Here is a 20,827-nt window from a genome sequence, read left to right on the forward strand (position 1 = left end):
TAAATCAGTTAAACTAGTTTGCTTTTTATTGAAGACCAATACAATGCATTTGTAAAAAAAAATGTATAATTAAAAAAAGTTATTAAATGTTTGTTAAAATAGGTTTTATTATTATTATTAGTATTATTATTATTATTAAATCTATTAAAATAACCAACGAATAAAAACGCGCAAAAACATAGAGGTGACATTGATATCAAAAAGCCACCACCTGTGAAATACACCTATGCAGGTGCTCTTATTAACTGCGACGAACCCACCCGTCCTGAGCATCACGACTCGCGCGACAAACATGGAACGACGTCTGTAATGTCACGCGCAGGGGAGGCGTGAAAGGGATACAAGGACTTACTGGCTCGAGACGTGTACTTCTATAGAAGAAAAAGCATGCGGAAAATGGGTGCAGTAATCGACACAAAAGACCCCTGGCTGTTCGGCGTCACCCCCATCTTCCTTTAACAGGAGCCCCCCCTCCTCCCCCTCCCTCGGACCGAGATGCATTGTGGGGGAAGTCGTTGCCATTCGACCTCTGCGGGGCCTGCGCGGACGCAGACAGAACCCTCAAATTCATTATGCCTTTAAAACCCCTATTTATTTCCGCATAACCTACATACTCTCACCAGGAGGCCAGCGCGCGGAAAAACGGCTCGTTTCATGCAGAATACTTTATTTAAGAGAGCCGCGATAGGATTTTTTGTTTTGTTTTGTTGAGAAAGTGTAGATTGTTATTTATTTGAAGAAAATGTCCGGAGAGCGAAACCGCAGGTCGCTGGCGTTCCGAGGAGGCGGATCAGCCGTCACCGGTGCCAGCGCCGTCGGAGGACACAGCTGTGAGGCCCCGGCCTGTCAAGACCGACATCTGAACGGGAACAGACCGGATCAAGAGGACGACAGGGATCTGGGGGCGAAAGGACCGTCGCTGGGGAAAGTCGAGGGCGCGGGGTCCGTGAGCGACAGCACGGAGCCGGAGGAGGACGAGGACCCGGAAGGGGGCAGTTGGACAGCGGGGAACGATCATGACAGAGGCGCTTTAATGGTGAAAACCGAGGGCTGTAAGTGGGCGACCGGCAACGGCGTGAACCGAAAGGACTGTAGCGCGGGAGAAGTGGAGGAAGCAGCCGCCAGAAAGCCGCTGCTGGAGATGAGACCTCAGACGCTGCTGCTCCAGAAACACTCGCTCTTCCAAGCCTCCTGGCTGCAGGAGTTTCCCTGGCTCAAGTTCAGCCAGGAAACAGGACTGATGTCTTGCTCCTGGTGCCATAACATCGCCACCAACAACAGCGACGAGCTAGTGAAAGGCAGCCGGAATTACAAGCGGGCCTTGCTGCTGAGACATCACCTGTCCTCGGAGCACGGCAGGAATGACCCGACCAGACAGGTACGTCCACACCGCGGTTTAACGGGGACGGGGACACTCGGATACGCGACGGAGCCGACCGGGGCAGTGCTGTTCGGTGTGTTTTTAACAAATGTCGACGTTTTCCCGTCTATTTAGGAGCGGGAATGCTGTTTTTTAAGCCGTTTAGCGAGCTAACAGGTCTGTTAGCTATAGACTCAGGTATAGACTTAGCATATGTGCGCTAACTGGATCAGCGCTGTCAGTCGGTGAGCTGAGCTAAAACACCCTCAACTTAGGTGATTTAAAGCGTAAAATCGCTGATTATAGTCTCGTTTTATATTATTATAATTCTTTATTTTCATGATTTGGAATCAGATATTTATTATTACACAGACCAAAAATAAAAAGTGAGACAGTGTCTCAAAATGTGTGTCCTCGTTTCCTGCACTGCACTGTAATTATCAGCCCTGGTTTTCATGGTTACTAACCTGATTGCTACAGAGGTCACACAATGGCAAGGGGTTTGACCCTGCTACCTTTGGGGAGCCACACCCCTTCCCAACCCCCCTCGCTGTAAAAACTGACCTCTGGCACATCTCACCCTCCCCTTTTAGGGCACCTAAATTAGAGGCATTGTGTTAGGTGACTCCCCAAGATCCAGAGATAGTGTGTGTGACTTGCTACATTGGGTCAGAGTGAATTATGTCACTTGTAATGACAGCAATGCCTGATATGTGCAGAATGAGAAGAATAAGATTAGGTTTGAATAAATCATATCATATAAGCAGCTGAGAAACACTTTTGTGAGATAATGCACTGTAATAGTGAAATGTAATTTATATTTGATACTTCTGCATTCTGTATCCAAAGGAAAAATATAATGCAAAGACATGTCACTTAAGATAAATAGTTATTGATTTATTTTTTTTAATGCTTTTGATTCCCTGTCCATTATCAAGCCACAAAATGACTGATTTATGTTCTAAATCCTATCTGTTGCTGTCCAGAAGATGCCGTGTTACTGGTTTGCCAGTAAAATCCCTTAGGATTGTGTGGTATGATAGTGTCCAGTCTAATCAGGGTGACACAAAGTGTTCCACTAACTCAATTTATACCCCTCACTAATTAGGAAGGAAAGGAGGAGAGATTACCAGCGCCTCCCTAGCAACAGAGGGGTTAAGACGCTACAGAAGATCTGTTACGCTTTTCTGATCACTTTCCTCTGTCAAAATCAGTCTTTTTATAATACTTAGTTTTTTTGTATAACTGTATGATGTGTAATATGTAGAGTAAATGTGCATTTTTCATATATAATATATTATTTGTGTTTTAGTACACTCTTAAAAATAAAGGTTCTTGTGAAAAAGGCAGTTTTCACAGTGATGCCATATAGAGGAACTATATTGGGATTCCCAAAAAACTCTCACAGTTGTGAAAATAACAATTTTTCATAGTTTAAAGAATATTTGAATATGAGCTTTTTCAACTATAAAGAACATTTTGGTTCCATGCAGTTTAGGTTAGTTACTGGCGTCGATGGTTCCATGAAGATCCTTTAATATCCATGGAACCTTTCCAATGCTGAAATGGTTCTCCATAATGGAAGAAGGTTCTTTAGATTATTAAAATGTTCTTCACACTAAGAACAAAAAATTTTCTTTTCAAAACTGATCACTGAAATGTTATTTTTTTGAACAAAAAAGAATATGGATGTTAAATGTTATTGATGCAATCATTGATGCAAATAAAGATAATTCTTTTAAGAGTGATTTTATTATTGACATCTCAGCAATTAGAGTAGTGGACATGGAGATCACGAGATTGTGGAAGAATAGTATCTGTCTTAAAGAAGGCTAATTGGGTGAAACATTAGGACGGCTGCTTTCTGAGTAAAGAAAGGCTGTTCTGATAGGCCACATCCTCCAATAGCCAATTTCATAATTGTGATCTATTATGTTCTTTGGTGCAGCAACTGTCCGTAATAATTTGCTAAATTTCTTCACTGGTCTATATTGAACTACTCTAATTGAATTACCCCTAAAGAAGGGTATCTGGGTCGCCTCACTCTCTGGACTAGACGTCGCCCTCAAAGTATTTGCCCTCTGTTTCTGTTATTAGTGAGCTGCATGAAGACGAGGGCCTTCACCCCTGTACTGTCTGCTGCTGTGAGATATGTGTGTATTGGGGTGGGCTGTTGTGTTGTTGGTGCTGGTGGGGGAGAATTCCCTGGAATTCTGTATCGATGAGCCCTGCTCTTTGTTGGGAGGCCCAGATCCTGGCATTCCCCTCCCACACCTTGGGTCAAGCACACTGCTGCATTGTTCATGCATCTGGATGAGGGGACCAGGCGCTGGCCTGAGGGGCTGGGATAGCTCAGGAAGACTATGTGCAAGGAAAACAAAACATCTGTCCTTGTTGTCTGAGGCACTGTGTCCCCCTAACATGGTACTTGTGTAGTGTATGCTCACTGTGGTCCTAGAAGGTGATAAAGGCATGGTTCTCTGTTGCTGAAGGCTATGTGTTTAAATTTTGGGGAGCTATTGTTGGTTTATGGTGAATGGAACATGTTGGAAGTGTACAATAGAATAATGGGTGTTGGCAACTTATCGCCTGAAGAGCTTTAGGCAACTGTGTGTTCAACTGCAGCGCAGGAGAAGGGCAGCGGTATTGGTGGTGGTTGTATAATGTTCCCGTTTCGCATCAAAATGAAAGTCTGGGGTGGGAAACCAGAGAGAGAAACCACAGCAAGTTTCGTGTGCAACACGTTTTAATCTAAAAAAACACCGTTTCCTATTTTCTTTGATGTGTCAAATTCTGAACGATACTTTTTTTTTTGTCTACTACATACACTACGTTTAAAAGGTTTGGATCGGTTCATTTTTCAAAATGTTTTTTCAAAATATTTTTCGATTAGAAGTACAGTAAAACAGTATGTTTCTTATATTTAAATGTAAATATAAATGTTTTTCTTATGATGGAAATATTCAGCAGCCATTGCTCTTTTCTTCAGTGTCACATGATCCTTTAGAAATCATTCTAATATGATGATTTGCAGCTCAGGGAGCATTTTTATTATTATCATACAATACATTTTTATTATCAACAGTTATTGTTGAAAACAGTTGTGCTGCTTTACACTTTTGCAGAAACCTTGCTGCACATTTTTTTTTTACAAGATGCTTTGGTGAATAAAAAATTCAAAAGAACTGAATCTATTTGAAATGTAAATCTTTTGAAACATTCTAAATGGTCTTTTCTGACACTATTAAAGAATTTAATCCATTCCTTCTAAATAAAAGTAGGCCCTCTTTAATTCTTTTTAATCTTACTAATCCACAACCTTACAACAGTAGTGTAAATTAAATCCAAACATGTCAGCTTTTATGAGTAAAAAAATCTATAAAAAAAGTGTCTGAGAAACACAATTAGCATCAACCGTATGACATCATAATTTTGGCATTTATAGATATTGTAAAAGTAATGTCTTTTCCTTTCGTTGTTTGGTTGTACAGTTTGCACAGACCAAATGGCTTACAAAAAGAGGGCACAAATGACCTAGCAGCACAACTGTAGACCGTAACAATAACAAACATTCAATTAACAAAAAGACTATGCCAAATGTCAAAGTGTCACCACAGACTCATTTTGACAGGGTTTAATGGGGGGAATCTTCGAAAAACATCTGTTCTGTTGCATACGTATACACGTGGCACATCTGGAGAAAGGATGAATTGTGTGTGAGTGTACATGAGAGAACGACAGAGAAAGAAAAAGAGGTTAAGTCTGGGCTAGCATGTCCTGACACCCGCTTTCGACTGACAACTGCCACCTCATCTGTCCTCTCTCCGTAGCTTGACTTGGCCCACAATCAGGCTCTCTCTGGATAGACAGAGGCGAACAATAGTGGGGACATTGTGACACCAAAAACGGACGTTCATTCTCATCTAACACCCTTGTTTCTCCAACTCGATCAGTCTGAACTCAACACTGCTGCCATTTAAACTACATTTTATTTTCTTTAAAGTAGTTTACAAAAAAGAAAATTCTTTGCACCGTCATGCCATTCCATATGTCAGTGTTACCCAAAAGGAGATTTTGAAGAATTATGAATTGCTCTTTTTACTACAGCTCTCATTTATGCTTGTCATGTCTCTTTAATCTAAGAAATACACAAAAAAGTGGTTTTCAAACAGGTTTCTCAAACACGCCCACGTCCTCCATTGTTTGTCAAACAGATCCCGAACAGGTCCTATCCCAAACTCGTACCATCTGTTGAATCAGTGTTGCTGGTCAGGATGCTTAAACAGGGAAATGTTATGAAAGTGCAACCGAGTCACAGAGTTTACACAAAAAAAATTAGACATGCAAGCTTTAACTTGTAGTCGTTTCCTGAAGCCTTGGAATAGCCTGCAAATCATATGGACTACTTTTAAGGTGTCATTTTAGCAACAGGACAGTTCCTGGGCACTATAAACTATCATTTAGAGGTGTGGGTTTCCATAAGATATTTAGTAACCAAAAATGTATACTTTTATTCAGAAAGAACACATTAAATTGATCAAAAGTGACAGTGAGAACATTTATAATGTTACAAACGATATCTATTTCAAATAGGCTTACTTTTTTTAAATACTTTAATAATCATGAAAAAATTTCACAGTTCCCACAAATATATTAAACGGCGCACAGGCTGTTGTCAACATTGATAATAATAAGAAATGCCTATTGAGCAGCAAATCCACATATTATGAGGATTTCTGAAGGATCATGTGATACTGAAGACTGTAATGATGCTGGAAATTCAGCTTTGCATCACAGGAATAAATTACATTTTAAAATAATTATAATAACAGTATTACTGTTGTTACTGTATTTTTAAAAGAGATGTCTTTTAAACACATGAAAAATCGTACTTGTCCAGCAAATCATTATATTGCAAAGAGCAGCGTGAACATTGTTTCAGAATATATTTTTGTGTGTGTGAGTGTGTGTGTGTGTATTCAAATGAGTTGTACAGGTTTTAAACAACATGAGAGTGAGTAAAAGATGACAGGATTTTATTCCAGCTCTGGTTTTGTAATTCCAGCTGTGTTTTTCTAAGTCTTTTACAACCTTCACCAGTAAGTGTGCTAGGGAATTGTAAGTGCTTTCTTCACCAAGCTTCAGTGTAGCACTAAAGCAGCAATAGTTAACAATGAGCCTGGAGGAAAGGACTTGCATTGTGTGAAGAAATGGGGCTGCGCTCTCTCTCTCTCTCTTGCTCTCTGACTACTGGTTGGGCCTGCTGTGGCTGGATCAGGCTACAGTAATAACCCCATCTAACAGGACAAGCCCAGCAGTGTGGAGGAGGGGGGCTGGGAAGGCCTCCGCCCTGAGAAATAGATTTAATCTGAATTACTCCAGCAAAAAACCCAGCTGTGTGGTAGGAGGGGGAAAAATGTAGGGTGGTATAAATTTCTGCATGGATTAGGAGATCTGCTTTGCAATCCAGAAATATATTGTGTAGATTCACTACCATTTGTAGGTACCAGCTGTCTCTCTCTCTCTCTCTCTCTCTCTCTCTCTCTCTCTCTCTCTCTCTCTCTCTCTCTCTCTCTCTCTCTCTCTCTCTCTCTCTCTCTCTCTCTCTTAATTGTGAGAGCAGATGATGGAGACTGATGGTGGGATGGGATAATGGCCAAATATTTCTCATCTTAAAGAGCATTAACAAGGGTGCGGAGATTGCATCCTGTGAGCGGGGGGTTTACCGCTGTTATAGTTCCCACAGTATTGCAGCTTTTGAGCCTGTTCAACCAGTTCTCTAGTCAAAGTTGTCACCGTACACCTGCCCTTCACCTTATGTTTACACTGTAGACTGATGCTGGTTGTCATTTTTGTTTGTTGTCACTCCACTAGGAAATGGAAAGGCCAGAGGACGCGGAGGGCCCAGAGGTGGAGGACTATAGAAACAAGCCCAATGAGAACTCGTACTGCTACCAGCTGCTGCAGGAGCTGGATAAGCAGCGCAAGAGCGGCATCCTCTGCGACGTCAACATCGTAGTGGGCGACCAGGTGTTCAAGGCACACAAAAACATCCTGGTTGCTGGGAGCCGCTACTTCAAGACCCTCTACTGCCTGACGAAGAGTGAGAACTGTGACCAAACTACCATCACGCACTTGGACGTGGCCGCCGTGCAGGGCTTCTCCGTCATCCTGGACTTCCTGTACTCCGGCAACCTCTTGCTCACCAGCCAGAATGCCATCGAGGTGATGTCCGTGGCGAGTTACCTCCAGATGACCGAGGTGGTCCAGTCCTGTCGAGCCTTCATCAAAGACGCCCTCAACATCAGCATCAAGCAGGAAGCCCCTGATTCTGTGGTGGTCGACTACAACAAGCGGCGGACAGTGGCGAAAGACTGCCAGAGTGCTGACAAGAAGCCCAGCAACTTCTGGGCCACCAGCATCCTGTCCAAGCTGTCCATCAAGGCCAGTGGTCAAGTGAAGGATGAACCCAGTGATATAGAGGTGTCCGGTGGAGAAGGCTGCGCTTTGGGAAGCTCTGGTTGGGGTGGAGAGAACTCGTCAGAGTCTACAGAGATGGAGCCACAGGGTCCGGGGCCGGTGTTCGTCTGGAACGAGCCGCATCCTGGCACTGGGGTCGCCGTCAAGAGAGAGGCGCATCCAGAGCCGGGCAGCGGAAGGCGGAAAAAACAGGCCGCCAAGCGCTTCGTCTACAACATCCCACCTGAGCCAGAAGAGGGTTTTGACGAGGGCATGTTCATCCAACCGTCTGCCTCCTACACCAGAGAGGACTTCTCTTACCTATCAGAGAATGCCGGTACGTTACCCATCATGCCTTTCTCTTCTGTTCAGGCGCCATAATGGAGTACAATACAAATCATCAGTCATAACCAAATTATGTGTCATTAAAAACACACCCAGCAAGTTTAAAATAAAAGAATGCTTTCATTTCCTTGTGTGCTGGAAGTGTCTATTGAGCTCTTTCAGGTCGTGGGAGTTTGGTTATTTGAATAATGTTGCCACCCTATTATGTAGACTCATCAGCATACTTCAGTGCTGTCATTAGGGTTTGTCATGTATGACAGTGGTGTCTTTGACACCTCTCTCTCACACTCACACAAAGGCTTTGGTAGTAGTATAATCAGTGTTTGTTAGAGGCAGAATACACTGCCTTGAGGAAGGAAAAGGGAAGTAAAGGATGTGACGTGTGGCCAAGTATGGTGGCCCATACTCGGAATTTGTTCTGCATTTAACCCATCCAAGTGCACATACATAGTAGTGAACACACACACACACACACACAGTGAAGACACACCCAAGTTATCGTACTACTAGCATTGTTTGTGAATTTGATATGCTGAGAACATACTTAGCAAATTTTCAGCATGCAAATGGTTTATATTCAACTGTAAAGTTCCATTCAAGTTTATTAGAAAAAACGGCTCATATTTGGGAATGCGATTAGATCTTAGGTTGTTTACATTTGAATGTGGTTATGTAATGTCTAACATGTTGTGGACTGAATTAAAAGCAGCACGCTGTATACAGTAATTCTCTAGAGGACCTGATCAAAGCCTGCATATACAGTATACTGAAACATATGGCCTGAAATGTATTGTTTTTAATATTATTTGAGCTTTAAAAAAAACTATATTTATGATATAGATCAAGTCCGATTTTATTGTTGATTTGAAGTGTGTTATTTGAAAGACATATTGACAACTCAAAAAGTCAACATTAGAATCAAAATTAACCTTTTTACGTCGTTAATAATTAATGGTCAGTTTCACGGTGCAAGATAATGAAGACAAATATAATATTTCTTAACATGTATGAACCAATCTTTTATCAAAAATGTCACTTTTCGCGATCAATCCATATTCCCATCTTACATTTCTTTTTCTACATTATATTTTTTCCGTACACTCAAGATGAAATGACATTCTCAGCCAATTTTAACAGAGTTTCTACAGCTCGCACACTGTAGCTGGTGATGTTCCTGTATTTTGTCATTCTAAAATGTATTCCACTCAGCTGATGTACAAAACGTTAGCTGATATGTTGTTACATCTTTTATTTTCAAGCAGGGAATGTGCTACATACTAAATAATAATAAGAAAGCACGTTCTCGCCCGCATACACGTCTAAACCTTCAGCTGTGGCAGTCGGCCAACCATGGTCTCGCATCATGATTGCTTGTCCTCAGGCCATGTGCAGCTCAAGACCGCAAGACCATCTTCTTTTTTTTTTTATTAGAGTGACCAGTCCGTTTTATTCTGCCCTTATTAAGGAAGTCTGCCCTCCCTTCGCCTCATACCACAAAAACCTGCGTAATCTGTAGCCTGCCGAGCTGTCATGCTTCAAACTCTGCCCCCATTAAGAAGAGCGGCGCGTGGTATAGTATCATGTCTTAAGTGACGCAGTTCTGAGAAGAGGCTTTCTCTCGCCATCATCGACTTCTAATGCAGGATAATGAAGTAAAGCGGGGGAAATGTTCTACCCTCAGGCTTCCTAAACGCCCTCAAATGCACTTAGCTTATATTCCTGAGGGCACTTAAATGTGCCGAGCTGACGGCTCACACCTGCAAGGCATGTGTGTGTCACTGTGTTTGCCTGAACATGCCTACATATGCTTGCGTACTCGCCTGTGTACTTGCGTCCATGTTGACTACCCACTTCCTTTTTCACACATTGGGCTTTTTTTCGTGAAAGGGAATGTTGCTTATTGCTTAAACCCTGTAAGTTTATTACGTAAATATAGCATGATCACTTAAAAAAAAAAAAATACAATTATTACAATTTTATACGTAATGTATTTCAATAATAAACTAATAATTTCAACTTTTGAAATCATTTGTAATATGTAATAGATTTTTATAAGCAGTCGTAGTGTATAATAAACATGTTACATTTATAATAATTATATTATAAGAATCATGGGTAGCTCTGCCCTCTGTTTCAATTTCATTGTTCACAATTTCATTGTTTTGCTGTGTATATATCTAGATAGTTCTACAATAGATATGTTTTAATTAGCGGCAGTTACATTGTTATATTAGTATTTCTTCTATACTAATTCATAGCATTTATTAATAATTAGAATTGGCTTTTATTTTTGCACACTCTCAAGAAAATGAATGTACAGAAGCTGTCACTGGGGTGGTACCATTTCAAATTGTACACCTTTGTACCCCAAAAGTCCATATTGGTCTTTTTTATTTCTTCTATATCTTTCAGTTTTAGTAATTTTAGTACTTTAAAATGTATTTTTAGTACTTAAGATTTATTTCAGTTAGTTGTCAAGGAAGCATTTCTAAATTTTAATTATACATTTTTAATTACATTTTAATTAATACATTTTTAATCAAAGTTTTAATTGGTCTAATATTTATAATTTAATACACATTTAATATTTCAACTAATAATAATAGTTTTAGTTAACAATAACAACACTGGTGTCACGTCATGTATCATTTTCACTTTTGGTGTGAACGGACAGATTACTTTTCGATATAACTTTGTTGCACTTGGATGAGTTCTGTCTCACACATCATGCAGCAGGATCCGTCACTATAAATGCTTGAGTTCTTTCCAAACAAGACAGTTGAATTGTTGATCTTCAGCAGTGACACACACATGCGCACACACACTACCCCCGATTCCCTCTTCCGAGGTGCAGCGCTGCCAGGGGCCGTCCGCCCTAATCCTGCTAATACAGCCCAACTATCTCTGCCATTCCAAATATTGACCCATGCAGAGTGGACCCACTACAGAGGCACTTACAATGGGATCTGACGGCTTTGGCCTGCCTGCCTGCTAATCCACAGTGTGTAAGATGATCCGCTGTTAGGGCTTCTCCAATATATTTACACATCATATCTCCTCCACACACCCCCACACACACACACACACACACATTAACAGTTGCTGCCTTACGCAAAGTCATGATCTTTACAAATAGACACACATGGTGTGAAATTATCAAGGATTCATCCCTGATGTATGAGAGCAGTAAAGGCCTGTTCACACTAAAATCGATAACTATATTAGCGTCCACACCCACTCACAATAACCTTATAAGTATGGTCCTCTACCATTTTAAATGCTCAAGCTCTTTAAAGCAGGAGGCATTTTGATTGGCTGATGATGTTCATCTTGTTCATCAACTGGAAAAAAAAATCAACTGTTCTGTTGTCATTGTAGTTGAGGTATGGACTGTGCTATACTTTTACAATTTTGAACAAAATTTAAAACTATGCCTTAATTATTATAATTATTGTCCTTGTGAATTAGCTTTAATGGGATAGTTCACCCAAATATGAAAACTCTGCAGTTAATTACTCACTATCATGTCATTCCAAACCCGACCTTCGTTCATCTTCATAACACAAACTTATTAAAAAAAAAAGATATTTTTGTTGAAATCTGAGAGCTTTCTGACCCTGCATAGACCGCAACTGAACTACCACGTTTAAAGAATGAAAATTCGTCCAGAATGAAAATTCGTCCATCTTCTACTCAACCTCGAAGCATCCTAGGTGTGTGTGACTTTCCTCTTTCAGAATAATCCAATCAGAGTTATATAAAAAATTGTCCTTGCTCTTCCAAGCCTTTCAATGGGGGTAAGTGGGTGTTTGTTGTTAACACTTCAGAAGACATGAAATAAAGTACGTGCATCTGTAATAAAACGTCCCTCACACGGCTCTGGAGCCCGCATAATGAACTGCATAATTAGCCTTTCAGTCAGGCGTGTGACTGAGAGAGGGAAGAGTTACAAGATAGAATGTGAGGACAAAATAAATCTATATAATTTTATGTTTGTAGTTTATTTAGAATATATTTAATTATTCCACAACATAATTTAATATTCACTTGCGAGTCCTGAGGTAATCCACATCACATCTTTTTGGGGTGAATTATGTCTTATTCCTCTCATCGCGAAGCAAACAGTAAAATAAAATAAAAAAAACTTGAAGAACAGTCTGGCTGCATTGTCTTCTGTTGTGTGGGCGTATTCAAGCCGCGCGCTTCAGTGAAACATTAGAATCTGAATAGAGCATTCAGCGCGGGGGCTTGGTCGCATTAGAAGATAATGAAGGGAGACGTGAAAAACGGACATTGCGTTGTTTTCATATGGATTACTTTATCACAGAATATCTGTTTTCGGTAGCACTTGTTTAGTTTAAAAGTAGACATGTCAGACTTTCTATAGATATATCTCTCATGTCTCTTCGTTGAGTATTCACGGAGTTACAGTTCATTTTAATGATGCGTGTCTAAATGAAGATCAGCGCAGACAAAGGCTGCAGACAGCACACCTTGTTTGTTATCTTTATTTTATAAATGCACAAAGTTTTTGTTATTATGTCTGTATACAAAAAAAAGTAGACCCTTTACAGATTCGATTGATGTATTGCTCTTATCTGTACGATCAAAACTGAAAGTGTAATTTAAGTTCTTTTCGGGGTTATCAGGAGAAAATGCCTCATAACGCGTATACGCGTTAATCGTCTCCAGAGGGTTAATTGCAGATTTTTCATTTTTGGGAGAATTATCCCTTTAAGGCTGGAAAACTCAGCAACATTTATTGAATACCTCAGCAGTGTGTTGCAAACGTCAGTACTCAGAGGGAGGGATTGTTTTCTTCAAGTGTAGTTATTTAGTGCTCATGCCTGCAAACACGTGCTTGCATTTAGTCACTTTTTGGACAACGATGTGTAGCTACTAGCTATAAGCATTTATGTACTTCTGTAATTGAGTGTATTTCAGGCCTGTTTTCTTAGGGGGTTGAGGTCATTCTTAGCACTTACAGGGTGGGGTCGGTTAAAACCTTGAGCCCACTTACCACCAATCTCTCAGATCTGGCCTAGCAAGTCTTGTCCAGCCTACTCCGAGTTTCCCAGCGAGAAGAGTCTTGCCAAATTAGCACAGTCTTATGACTCAGGCCTGGCCATTGAGAATCCAAGTTAATCGTTAACCATTTTAAGAACCAACAAGCCCGTAGTAACAGATTGAACTTTAATTTCAAGCCTTTCGACTCAGACGAATGGCACAGCTGCTGTCGGGCCTTCTTTAGCCCGCAAGGTGGTGCTTAGAGCCTTGATTGAATTCCCAGGTGAACTGGCTCCCGTCACCCCTTTGGAAACCTGCTTGACGACCCTTTGTTTTGCCCATTTTGGCTCAAACAAAGCTAGATCCCACCCCCCAATCCCACATGCTGTAGTACAGGCAGCTCCGGTCTAATTGTCACAAGATACTGCTCCCAAGAGAGCTTGAGTGTTGGGTTGAATCCTTTCAGAAGCAAAAAGCAGAGATTGCAATTTATACACACTATACAGTAGTTTCTCCAAGATAAACAATTAGGCTGTTTCTGGTTGTATATTTGTGTAGAAGAATGGTGGCTAGAAGGAAAGAGTTCCAGCTTAGAGTATACAGCTTGTTTATCAGTACAAAATCACATTAGACTAATATAGTTATGGCTTCTGGCATGTGGTTTCCATAGCAACTAGCACATTTTCACAGCATTTATTTTTTTATTTTTTTTATGTGAGGGTGACACTGAGGGTACATACAGGCGCTTATACACACACATTTTCTGCGCCTTAGCCACACAAAGCCACTTTTTGTATGTCACGTGTCACCAAACTGACTATTAGAGTTGATAATGCCAATTGAGAGTATTCTGCCTCTGACAAGATGAACTGCATCTGCTGGCTTGGCAGATCTCAAGCTGAATTGTTTATATCTCAGGAACCGGTGTGGAAAGTGCTGAGAATCTATTTGTTTGTGTGGTTTCTCCTAGGCGAAGCACCTGATAACGCCCTCAATAAGCTGAAGTGTCCCCACTGTAACTACATAGCCAAGCACCGGCGAACACTAAAGAGACACCTGATCATCCACTCGGGCGTGCGCTCCTTCAGCTGCGACATCTGCGGGAAGCTGTTCACTCGCCGAGAACACGTCAAGAGACATTCCCTGGTAAGACAGAAGCACAAGTGTCTATAGTGTCTCAAAACATTTCACCCTAACATCTATAGAATCATTTATCAAGCATATTTTTAAACCACTACGTACTTTTACAATGGGACAACTTTCATAACAGTTGAGCATATTTTCCTCCATATTTACCCCCCCCCCCCCCCCCCCCAAAGAAATCTTTTAAGAAATCTGCATACATATTGTTTATAAAGTATACAATTTCATTATAATTTAATAATAATGAATTATAATTATATGAAATTACACTTATAAATGAATATATATATAAAAACATTTGAAATATATAAACCTTTGAAATCTATTAATATTAATATTTCTGTTGTTTTATATTACATACATTTTAAATATCTTTGTTATAAGGCTGTCACTAACGATTTTGATAATGAAGTAATCAGTTGATTATAGAAAGAAGCGGAAAATAGCTTTTAAGATTACTAAAATACATATATAATAGCAATGACACTATAATAATAAGTTAAAATAAAGTATCAAAACCAAGTAATTATATGGTTTTATTGAAACAATTAAAACTGTTAAAACAAATAATGTTTTATAAGCTAACCTACTTTACGCATTACAACAAATGCCTGCAGAGGGCACCAATGGCCTGACAGTTGTTTTTACACTTTACAGCTTGATCTAATCCTTGTTTGATATTGACTAAACAACATTTAATTCAAATCTCCACTTTGTCTTTAATATTTGGCCATTTCTTTATTAAAAAAAATGCTACAGCCAATGTTATTTCTTGAATATGCAGACAAAACAGTGTAAACCGAGTGAAGGTTTAATTTTTTTACATTTTTTTTTTAAATCATGATGAACAAGTTATCTTAGAGGTTATAATAAATGCAAACTCACAGCAATATGCAGAGATGGATTTTGAGACGGTCCTCTCATGTACATGATAACAGTGAAAAGCACCATTTTTGGTATTTTGCCAGCTTCTTGCCACAGGCAAAATGCAATCAAGGATTTGTTGAATTTTTGTTTTTATTTAATATGACTTTTTCATTTACTTTTTGTATTTACACATACATTTATATATGTCATAATTGCATATAATACACAGTATATAATATACATTTATTTTATTTATGCATATTTTATTTGCATTACGCTAATGACAATTCCCCAATGGAAATGCTTAATTATGTTTGCGTTCCTTAAAAAATCTCCTTGCATAATATAATGTCTTTATTTAAGTCCTTTGATTTTGGAGTGACATGATGGACATTCCTGACAGGTTTTACAATATTCACCTACAGGCTGATTTCATTCACAATCATTGCAATACTCACTAATGTTATCTTTCTTGACTCACTAATATCCCTCTCCATTACATTAATTTGCAGGTTCACAAAAAGGATAAGAAATACAAGTGTATGGTATGCAAGAAGATCTTCATGTTGGCGGCCAGCGTGGGCATACGGCATGGCTCTCGGCGCTACGGCGTGTGCGTGGAGTGCGCCGACTCCCACCAAGGCACGCAGGAGGGTCTGGAGGGCATGCAGGACCTGGAATTCGTCCGCGACGAAGACTTCGACGAGGCCGGAGAGGGAGACGAGGACATGGAGGCGGAAGGGGAGGAGCCCAATGAGATTGACCAATCCAACTGCGAGGGTGATGCGGGTGCCACCCCCGAGAAGGACTAATTTAGACATAACCTGGTAGAGAAACGAATCAAAACGCAAAGAAAAAAAAAATAGCTGGGAAACAATCAACAATTCCAAAGTGCTATCAAACCTCTTTGTTGCACGTGAAGTTATGTCAAAGAGATCTATAGCTTTGTTAGAGAGGGACTCCAATATTTAAAGATTGCTCTATGTATCAGAGTCTGGGCCGTGTGCCTGGCAGAGAAAGAGGTATAATGATATATAACAAAACAAAATCAGGTTTTTCTGTGATGTATTTTTTTTTTCTTTTGTAGGGGATGAGGGTGTACAGCGTTTTTGAGTTATAATAGGCCAATCATATTAAAAGAAATATTAATTATTTAATTTATGGAGAAAGATATTATAGTCTTATGAAATTGATAGAATTAGATTTTTTATTTTTTTTTTTTTTTACGTACGTCTGCTTATTTTCAGTTCATAACTGCGCTTCCTGACAGACCTGATCGTATATTGCTCAGAGGAGGAGCTCAACAAAGAAGGAGCATTATAGAAATTCCGCTTACAGGAAGATTTTTTCTTTTTTTGTTTCGTGTGTGTATTACCTTCCTAGGTAAATGTTGTCATGAAATTTTATGAAATATCTAAATATATATATTTTCCTTTTCCCTGCACAAATCTTGGAACCAAAAATCTGTTTTGTGACTCTAATTGACCACAGCCATATTTATGATTAAGTTATATGGGGCTGTTAGATCGTGCCAAGCAGAACGCACACCAAGATTTTTTCGCAGGACACAAAACTACTGAAAATGCTGAGAGAACATAAAGCAGAGAAAGAAAAAAATATATATATAAGGGGAATATATTATTGCTAGCTTTATTTGAATCACAGCATCACAGTAACACTTTATAAGCATTTTGTCATTCACTTAAAGCTTGAATTTTGCCAAATGATGGAAACGTTTGGTGCTGTAACGCTTTTTTATTTTTATTATTATTTTTAAATACTGGACCTACAAGCTGTATATGATGTTAATAATCGTAAAGCCTACTCAACTCAGTTATACTAATCAGCTTTGTATTTTACACTGTTGCGCTATAGAGCCTATCAGGTATGCTTTTCTGTTTTGAACGTCTTTTCTATGAAATGCACATACACACACAAACCATTTGTTGTTGTCAAAACTACTGGCAGTACTTGTACAGATAGAACGACCTGATGTTCTTGACCCTCCTGAGTTGGTTAGTGGTACTGAGCTTACTTTGAATCACTTGAACGACCTGTGTACCGTTTTTTTAAAGAATGCAGATGGAAAGGGGTGGTTTGCAATAGACTCCCAAACATCGTTTTAGTCCCCCTGTAACATTTGCGATCATTTCGGTTTCGTTTATTTGGACTCTGTCGTGTGTCTGCTGAGTGGAAAACCCTTTGCTTGTGCTGATGTAGAGTGGAAGGTCTATGGAAGTACATAGACGGGCACTTACTGTTCTGCGTTTGATAATTTCTTATTTCCCCAAAGCCGGTCTGGATGGAAATAAATTGAAACTGTTGTTTTATTCCATACTGATCTTTTTTTTTTTTTTTTACATTTCATTATTTAATGCTATATATGTATTGACTCGAATGCAATCAAGACTGTTAATTCTTATTTGTCCTACCAAAATCGTTGTTTAATTGTTAAAGATAATGTATAAGAAAACCAGGTAAATATTTAGTGTAGATCCTTGCTTGTGTACGTCGTCAGATTTAAATGTTTTTATTCGAAAGTCAATCATTCACGTTACCCTTAGATGCTTATATTGTTTTATTTGTCCTACCTTTTGAGGTTTTGTTTTGTTTTTGTTCATCCATTGTGTTTTTATATTTCATTTTTTAAGAATTATCGTTTGTGGGTTTATTCCTAGGAGCAGGAGTTTCTGTTCATATGCAGTGGATAAATTGAAGTGCTATACTGATACAGAAATCGTCTATCTTTCCCTTTACTCAAGATGAAAGTTTATTTTAAAAGCTGTATAGAAGATCCTGTTTGTAATGCTTACCTTCAGATCACTGTGGGAGGGAGGGATATTATAAACGTGAAAGATTTAAAAAAAAAAATATATATATATAGATATTTAACTAGTTGATTTAAATCATGGCACGTCGCTGCAGTTAACCGCTTTAAAACCTCGGCCTGACTTTCACTATTCTCACCAAACTTCACTCTTTCATGTTCACCATCATGTCGGTTTATTGTTTTCCTTGTTTTGTCTGTGTATCTGTTCAACTCACATTAATGTACTCCTTTGACTTTATGCTATGTATGGACATAACAGACAAAAAAAGAAAGAAAAAAAAACACTACAGATGAAGGTTTTTTTCAGCTGTATTTTGTAAAAGCTGTTTCAAAGATGTATTTTTCAACTCTCTTACAGTGATGCAAACGGGGCCACGGGCTCACCTCAAACACAAATCAAATCAGGTTATTCTTATGTTTTTTCAAGACTTCAGATGACTATGTTTTCCTCCTCTTTCAATTGTACTACTGTTCCTCTATTATACATTTTAAAATAAAACTTTGATATTTCTCTGTGCTGTACTGTCTTATTGCACTAATCCGAGGAAGTTTTGAGCATGCTCGAGGGGGATCTGTCATATCACGTATATGCACAGTGAATTGACATGAATTAGCATTATTTGTATTTAATGTTATATAGGTTTGTGTTTTTCCTGCACTTTGGCAATTAAATCTCCACTTCCTCTAAACGTACATGAACCAAACTTTGCTAAAGATTTTCACAGTAATGTAATTCCAGATAATGCATAATGATATATTTACTTCCTTATTTGTTTCAAGATTTGTGCAAACATGGGCAAAATGACATAACTACTGTTCATCATCTCTTTTCTACTTTTGAACTGTGATGTCAGTCAAATAGAGGAAGTTGTCAAAGGAAAAAATCCACTTGCTAGCATAAACGCAAAGAGCATATGGCACTAATAAAATCATGATTAAAATACCTGTAAATAACCCAATTTTGTTTTCCTTTTGATGTTGTGGTAAGAGCGTTGACGTTCTTCAAAACAACTCCTGGTATAAGAACTTTTTAGATTAAAATATTTTTCAAAGAGAGCACACACACTTTTCAGTGCTTCAGATCTTATCAGCGAGGGAAAGTGTCATCATTTACTGTATCTTACAAAGTTATGGGAGATAATTCCACCAATTTAAAGGCAAAATATTGTACGGTAATAGAGTTGACGCAAGATTTATGGACATATATTTTTATAGGAAAATCGACAGTAACATCTTGTAATTCATAACAATAATTAACAAAATATTAAAATAAAAATATAACCATTTGGGGAAATGACGCTTCGGACACCAAATGTACCTGCAATTATAGAATGGCCCATAAGTTCTTTGACGCGATTTTGTATTTCATATTTCATCATCTCCTATGCCGTCATCACTTCTGTATCACACTGCCCTACCATCTAGTGGACATTCCCCGAAATTGTACTGTTAAATTTTATTTTTTAGCAACAGACGTTTTATGAATTTAAACGAATTTAAATTAATTTAAATATGTTAATGCTTATTTACATTTAAAGCACAGAAAAAGAACTTTAGGATTTTCAAGTAATATTTTTATACAATTTCGTCCAATGGACTCGTGAACTATAATTTAGTTAACTGTATAATCCAAAAAGAAAGTTGCAGTGTAGTGAGAGTTGTTACGAAAACTTCGCTACACACACACACACACACACACACACACACACACATAGAGAGAGAGAGAGATTTGTTGAGACATTATAAGAATACCTGTAGGCTGCCTCAATTTATTGATAATGGTTTATTTGAACATTGGTAGTTGTAGCATTTTTTTAGTCTACATTTTGCCAAAACTGTTTGGTGTAACATGCCTCGATTTTACATTACGTGTTTACATTTTGTTTTCTGTAATGATGATGACAGAAGGCTGAAGACAGTCTGATAGATTGATTCTTCATACAGTCCCATCCCTGTCCACTAGATGGCAGACAATTACTGTCTTTCACATCGTCAGCTCACGTTTCTGAGTTTGTTCTCTTTATTTTGTTTTTAAATTATGGCATTATCACTCAGTACCCCAAAAGTGTTCAGTTCAGTTGAGTTTAACGTTATACATTTATTCATATACATTGTTTTATACCCATCTATCTATAATAAACATTGTTAAATCTATTTCTACAGATAGATAGATAGATAGATAGATTTTTGTTCAGTGTAATACATTGTTATACTTATACATGGTTCTATCTATCTGTCTATCTGTCTATCTGTCTATCTATCTATCTATCTATCTATCTATCTATCTATCTATCTATCTATCTATCTATCTATCTATCTATCTATCTATCTAGTTTTGAGTATATTTGCAAGTGTGTTAGTTTGGCCAAGTTTTATTTATTTGAGTGAATGTTTGTGTATACGTGTGTGTGTTTGTTTATGCACAGTGTGTGTGTGTGTGTGCTGTTCAAACATGCCCCTGGGCAGCCACACACTGGCTCATTCTGCTGGCTGTGTGAGAATGGATGGCTGCTTTTGTGTGGGTGTCTGTCAGTGCTGTTGTGTGAAGCTGGCCCCATTGTGCCCGACCACTGTCCCTTATTGACACAGGACCTTCTTTTTGCCTGTTCCCATGCTCCGACCCTCCGGCTTGGCCCGTCAGCGCCTGAAACCGGATCCTGGGCAGTATACCGGTTGCGTTCGCTCTCTCTCTCTATATGTCCTGGTGCTTTTGTCTGCTGTCGTATTTCATTCTAAAGTGTGGTGGGGCAAATTAAAGAGCAGCAGGTAATGGTGCGGTGGCCTGTGGCGGCCGTTTACTGAGGGCAGGACTGAAT

The 20,827-nt window shown here is 38.9% G+C and overlaps 1 protein-coding gene across 1 annotated transcript; it reads left to right on the plus strand.

Moving 5' to 3' along the window:
- Positions 1 to 250: 250 nt before the first annotated feature.
- zbtb10 (zinc finger and BTB domain containing 10) lies at positions 251 to 18,522 on the plus strand. The gene is made up of 4 exons (XM_059556591.1): positions 251 to 1,378; positions 7,235 to 8,156; positions 14,142 to 14,317; positions 15,694 to 18,522. The coding sequence occupies exons 1-4, from the start codon at positions 743 to 745 to the stop codon at positions 15,991 to 15,993; spliced, it is 2,034 nt and encodes a 677-aa protein (XP_059412574.1). The 5' UTR covers positions 251 to 742; the 3' UTR covers positions 15,994 to 18,522.
- Positions 18,523 to 20,827: the final 2,305 nt, after the last annotated feature.

This window comes from Carassius carassius, chromosome 8 (genome assembly GCF_963082965.1).
Source record: "Carassius carassius chromosome 8, fCarCar2.1, whole genome shotgun sequence".
Lineage (NCBI taxonomy): Eukaryota > Metazoa > Chordata > Actinopteri > Cypriniformes > Cyprinidae > Carassius > Carassius carassius.